General features: G+C 39.3%; 1 protein-coding gene across 7 annotated transcripts in view; it reads right to left on the minus strand.

The window, feature by feature from the left end:
* citb (citron rho-interacting serine/threonine kinase b) overlaps positions 1-6,607 on the minus strand; it is a 37,336-nt gene that overhangs the window by 17,812 nt on the left and 12,917 nt on the right. For 5 of the 7 annotated variants that reach the window (XM_031848883.1, XM_031848881.1, XM_031848882.1 and 2 more), the window contains 7 exons: positions 5,446-5,571; positions 4,341-4,436; positions 4,001-4,117; positions 3,713-3,822; positions 3,212-3,404; positions 2,470-2,667; positions 2,310-2,363 (listed from right to left, as the gene is read on the minus strand). In XM_031848883.1, the coding sequence (XP_031704743.1) occupies positions 2,310-2,363; positions 2,470-2,667; positions 3,212-3,404; positions 3,713-3,822; positions 4,001-4,117; positions 4,341-4,436; positions 5,446-5,571 (894 nt within the window). The remainder of the gene's footprint in view (positions 1-2,309; positions 2,364-2,469; positions 2,668-3,211; positions 3,405-3,712; positions 3,823-4,000; positions 4,118-4,340; positions 4,437-5,445; positions 5,572-6,607) is intronic. The other 2 variants (XM_031848879.1, XM_031848884.1) reach the window with 1 other exon arrangement.

Below are 6,607 nucleotides of genomic sequence, written 5' to 3' on the forward strand. Positions count from 1 at the left end.
ACGGTCTCATACAACCAAAATATGAAAGGATGGCTACTTTAGTAGAGACAGTACAACAAAATCTCTGACGGTTGAAAAATGTCTATAGTCCCAGAATATTACATTGTCTTATTGCTAACTCTAATAACTCTAATAGTAAGCTATCGTCACATAAATCAGATAGAATGGGGACTTATAAAAGTCTAAGCGCGCCACTCTGAAATGTCATTATTACACAGTCAATATCAAGTTGATCAAATTTTTTGTTTTACCTAATATTAGCCCGGTATATTTAGAGTTAGGTAAGATACCAAAAATGAATCGGGACTAACTGGCCCTCTGAGGCTACACTTCTCCCATATTACAAAATCAAACCCATAATACAAAATAATTGGACACAGCAAAGAGCATACTGACAGTGTGAGTATTTCTGCAGTCTTACCAGTAGTGTGGCTAAAAATAAAATGCATGCGGTCAGCAAATTTCATTGCAGTCGGCTGATTATGGGATGTCTTGTGTGCAAAGTTGACATTTTGGCCTGAAGATAGCACAAGAGGAAAGTTCAAGGTATGTCCAAAATGAAGTTATCCTTTGAGGGGCAGAACGTGTTCAGAATGTCAGAATGTCTGTCTGTGCAAATGGAAACAATAGCATGATGTACAGTCAGTGCTGAGGTAGATCGGGCTAAAACTGGCAAGGAGTGGCAAAAATGCTTACAATGAACATATTTAAAATACTGGTACTGGAATAATTTTGTTTATGTACATATAAAGGGCTATTGAATCTTAAAACATACTCAACTTTGTATATTAAAACAAAATGGAAGACGAACAGAGTGAAGTGTACCAGATCACATAATTGGAGGGAGTTTGGGAAATGTGTGTCTTGCTGGGAAAACTGGGTTGACAATGTGATGCCCCCATAGGCCAGATTTTTGCAAGACGATGATTTTCTGGTGACAAAAAGATAACTCTCTAATTGAACATAGTCTTCACTATTTTCATTTTTTATTTTTCTCTGTGCTTGTGCCATAAATCTCAAAATAGGGCATTTCAGAGACACATAAATGAATAATGTATGCACGCCTCAGTCCAAAGTGTTCAAATGACAGACTAACGGATAAACAAACATTGCAAGTCTCAGCAGGGCAAAATATAGAGTACCATTTCAAGATCTGCTTGTTGCAGATTTTGTCTGAACATTGGCCAGCTGAATCTATGGACAGTGCTTTCTGAACAGTTTGCCAGTGGGAGGATCTCCGAGGTAGGGCAATGGAATAAAGGAAGACCATAATGGTCTTGGTGATTATTCCGGGTAAATGAGTTTGTAGGCATTCAAATCAATGACAACATCATTTCCTCAAGGTTAGCGGGACACCAGGGCTGCACAATAACATCACCTCTTATTGTCCAACAATATAATGGCCTTCTGATTATAACAGGCTTTAACAAAGCCCTCATCGTCTGTAAAACACAGTTATTGAATAGCTACATTCACTGAAAAAAACCTTTCGAGAGTTAATGATGTATCTTGGAGCATCAGGTTGACATCACATGATGCCTTATTATCAAAACCTCTGGTGACAAGATAGTGTGGTTTTGTAACAGAGGGGAATTAAGTGTCTCTGCAGACACGGAAAAGAAAATAATCAAACAATGACAAATTGAAAACTCTTCTTGCTAATTCAGCCAGTATGTGTGGACTGTGAGATGCTGTGTTGGCTGAGTAAATCACAGTGTTTCCTGGTACCGTTTATCACAAGACACCATGACGCACGAAAAAACGAACCAGAATGTTCAGGAGCCAAACAACATTGTTAACAGGATAACAGCCATTATCTTCCTGTTACTGTTCCTACGGGGCTTGTTTTGGTAATGGTAGCTCACTTAGTTGTTAATGTGCACAAATGCCATCGTGGAAACAAACAACTCAATTGAGGATTAATCTCCCACTGCCAACAGAAATCCTTACTTTGGCCATAGACACAATGTTTTGGGACGTCTCTGAAAACAGTGTGGAGCTATGGTCATGTTTCCACCAACCGAGAGCAGTTAGTGCTATATTCCCAACAACACGGACCAAAAGGAAGATGACTGTGATGAAATGGATTATGTGGTTAAGTCACAGGGAGTCACTCTGTGATTTATGTAAGTAGAAGAGAAATGAAGCCCTATTTACCCAAGAATGACAGAAACACATATGGACTGAAATAGTATGGCTTGGTTGTTAGTTATGTGTGATGATGTGCGAGGATTCAGCTGGAGTGCAATGCCAGAAGATGTGTCTATTCCTGGAAAGAGGAAGACGAGAAAGTATAGTGAGCGGCTTACTGCACAGCTGTCTCTCAGGGCATCAAACTTGCGTTGTATCTCATCTCTGTGTGCCTAGCAGGTATGACAAGAGAGACACAGGGACAGATTTCAGATGCCTGAGTTACATAACATCACAGGAGACGTGATCTTGTGTACCCTTTTACTTTCTCTCTCTTACTCGGAGTACAGTGATCTCCTCCTCAGCCTCTGCAGTGGTCTCCTCCAGCTCGGTCTTGGCCTGCCGTAGTTGGTTCTCCAGAGCGTGGCGAGCTGCCTGCAGATTGCTGATCTGGGATTCACGCTCCTGCAGCGACAGGGTCAGATCTGAAACCTGACGTTTAATCTCCAGCTTCTGTTCCTCGTTCTCCAGCCCAATCTACAAAGGGAGACAGAAAAGGGCCATCCAAGGTGAGTGGAGGAGGAAGTGACTGTGCAGAGGGGCAGACTCTGACTATTCACCTCGACTCTGTAATCCACGTATTGAGATTTATAGCCTATAAAACTCACTTTCTGAAGTATTTTAGAATGTTTCAAAATAAAAGTCCTCTTCAAGATCCCTGCACTGATCACATTACACTCCGCTTCACAATCCCAACAATGCCATGTCATATGTCACATTTATGTATTGTACATAACATTTTTTTAACCTTTTTTATTGCTTTTCTTAAATGTGTATTTTAATTGCTTCTTATATTTTGTTATTATATTTTTAACATCCATCTATTTTTCTTTTATGGAGCCTCCCAGCGAAAGCATTAACTGGAGTTACAATAAACTTCTTGAATCTTGGCCAAAACCTCCATAATAATAATTTTAAAACATTTTATACGTTGTATGTGGTTTAACCTGCGTGTCTATCAACACATGAATCCCACTTCACAACCAGCTTTCTGCTCCATCTCCCTCTAACACCTCCTCACCTCTCGGAGCCTAGTTTCCTGCTCCAGCACACGGCTCTTATTGCTTTGCTCCTGCTGACTCATTTTCTCTAGATGCTCCTCCAGTTTGGCATTCTGGGCCTCCAACTTCCCAGCCTGAGACTCCAGGTAGAACTTCTGTTGTCGAAGCTCTGAGATCATCTCCTCCTGAGCTTTCCTGCCAAGATCACACATACTTGTGTGCAAAAAGTTCAATAGGAGGCAATACAACCTGGTATTGTGCAATTATGTGTACATATACTCCAAGGACAAAAAACAAAACAAGGTACTTTCCAGGTATCATTTTGTACAAGCAATGTCTTTAACCAATCTCTTTTCCATTATCTTATATTATGCCATTATGACCGAAGCTTATATTTTACTTGAGAGAATCAATAAAACTTTAATTCAGACATTACTTCATGGATAGAATATCTAGAGAAAAGCGTTTGTACTGCCTCTAATGTTTATTGTCGCACAGAAGTATTGTGCATCAGTACTTACATGTTTTTCTGTGTGTAGATACTGCTGTTGGCTGCCAGCTTGTTGGCCTCCGACAGCTCAGCAATTCTCTGCTCCAGGCTGTTCGTCTTAGAGTCCATAGCATTTATGGTCTGAACAGAAATTATATCTTTACATCACCGGCTTTGACTGGTTTCAGATTAAGGGTCATTATTTTGTGCTCTACAATAACCTACCCAAGATTATTCCAAACAGCAAAAATCTATGTCACTGTGATAAATGTTAAAATACCCCTGAGATAGTGTCGCTGCCAAGCCGGTCACTTCTTACCGCCTTCTGTTCACCGATGATGCCGCACTTCTCCCGCACCTCCTCCTCATATTTGCTCTGACTGGACTCCAGCATCTCCTTATCAGCCATGTCCGCCTTCATCTGGGCCTCCAACACCTGCTCAATGCCAGGCAGCCCACAGAACCATAACCAGGATATCACTTAACAGGACAGAGAATGGCGTGAAGATGACATACTGTAGATCTCCCAAGCATAGAGTACACCCACAACTCAACCAGCTAAAGTAGGGGCTCCAAACATAGCACAGAGCCATTCCTGCAAGTACAGAACTACAGGATACACCTGCCTGTTGCTTTACGTCTGCATGTGAGTATTTTACCTTTATCTTGTCTTCATAAAGCTTCTCCTTCTGCTTCAGATGAGTCTCAAACCGCTGGGCCATGGCTTGCGTCTCTCGCAGATTCTCCTCCAGCGCCTACGCGAACATACACATATGTTATGCATATGACTAAAAGTAGAAAAAAGTACCTTCTTTATTTTGTTTTTTTAAAGGGTAATGTACTGTACAAACCTTTTCTGCCACAACAAAAAAAATCAGTGAGGCGAGTAACGATGACTGTAGAACAAATATTTAACAGTAAAATACTGAATCATTTGAATTAGTCTCAAAGTAATACTGTATAATATCACATTGCGTGAAAGAGGTAATATTGATTTAAATGTGGGATAAATGGTTTCCATTCAACTGGAATGGACCGGTAACGTTTTGATTGATACAGTCGTGTGATGCAGAGAAGACGTACTGCCTGAGTTTACGTCAATGTGAACAGTGCTGGTAATGGCATACTTATGGTTAATTCAGTAAACAGTATGCATTACATATTGATTGAGTATGTAGTATGCAGTGCTAACAACCATAGTCATCCACATCAACAAGCTCCATCTGACTCTTTCTAGACGTTTTTCACTTGTTATAGCAGGAAAACACAACTAATACACAATATTCAAGCTATTATAACTATTAACTATGTATGCAGGGGAGTAAGATGATGAGATCAATCTCTGTGAACTAGAAATAATCATAATTTGCATAATTATATATAGGATAGGATTAATTATATACTATGTCTCACCCTTACATATGCAACAAAACTAACAGAAGAGTAAGAGAAGATGTTGATCAAACACAGCCAGTATACGCCCACACTAACTGAAAGCCTTTGTGTGGATGTGTAGGGACAATATTATGGAAAACTACATTTTATTATTATCATATATTGGTAACTTTGTGCTCTGTGTATATGGAAACAACAGTTATATAATGTTTTACTTCCAGATCATCCATAAAGATAGTAAATGATAAACATGAGGTTTTAAATATTATGTAAAATAGCACTTCCTCTGCAAAGATGACAGTGAGCTATGTTTATCTCACACCTCCTCTGATTATTTTAGCTCCACACAAGTGGTGAAAGGTGGGTTACCAGAATCTTATCTGCCATCTGCTGAATGTGCTGGGCCTTGCTCTGGATCTCCTCCTTTAGTTTAGTCTCCCGACGCTCGACAATCTCCAGCCTTTTCACCTGGTTCTCAAGAGTCTTCCTTCCATCCTGCACAAAACGGGCACAAGTGTAACATTCAAGTGTAAACTGACTTATTGAATATTTCTTTTAGTTTTAAAAATGCAACCATGAGTTTAAAAGATCCATAGTCTGAAATAATGCTTTTTTTGGTATGTGAGCATCAATGCACATTTTCAAAAAATGCTAATAAGACTTAAGATTACCACTTAAAGGAGGAATTGATGATATTATGTAGCAGCCGCATCCATTCGGCTTGTTAGTGATGCACCTCTCCAATGTTTATATCTCATTATTCCAGTTCCTCACAATGGTTCCAAAGAGCCCATTAGCATTCATGTGAGATGATGTGAGAGGTCTTCGGAGCTGTTTAAACTTGACCATGTGAGTATTGTCTCCCGTCCAAATTAACCAATGCTAATTACCAAATTTGCATGTCTAGTGCTTGATGTGAAGTGCTGTTTAAGAAGAACTCATAACAACCCCCCTCAAAACTAAAGTTAAATATATATACTGTATATGTATATGTAACTTCATAAAAAATCTGATTGGTTCATTGCTTTCACAAAAATGAGATGGACGTACGGTCACATTGCGCTTGACTTTTGACAACCAAATTCTAATCAGTTCATCATTGAGTCTAAATGGACGTTTGTGCCAAATTTGAAGAAATTCAATGAAGGTGTTCCTAAGATATCTCGTTCATGGGGCAGGCGGACGGACAACCCGAAGAACTAGCTTAAAGACCCTTTGGTTTAGTTTTACTGTGTGAGCCTTACAAACATGTGAAAGCAAGATAGCTTCACAAAAACCACATGAGCACAGACATTTACTCTTCAAACTGTGATTAACTGTGTCAAACATTCAGGGCATCTGACATGCTATCATGCCATCACAGCACAAGTGTTCCTCAGAAGGTGCAAAAACAACATGTTTACAAGAGAACATGTGGATTCTTTGTGCTTAGCAGACACCCAAGCCAGATTCATATATATATATATATATAGATATATATATATATATATATATAGATATATAGATATATATATATATATATATAGATATA

Source organism: Anarrhichthys ocellatus, unplaced genomic scaffold (genome assembly GCF_004355925.1).
Source record: "Anarrhichthys ocellatus isolate YVR2014 unplaced genomic scaffold, GSC_Weel_1.0 scaffold9, whole genome shotgun sequence".
Taxonomy (NCBI): Eukaryota; Metazoa; Chordata; class Actinopteri; order Perciformes; family Anarhichadidae; genus Anarrhichthys; species Anarrhichthys ocellatus.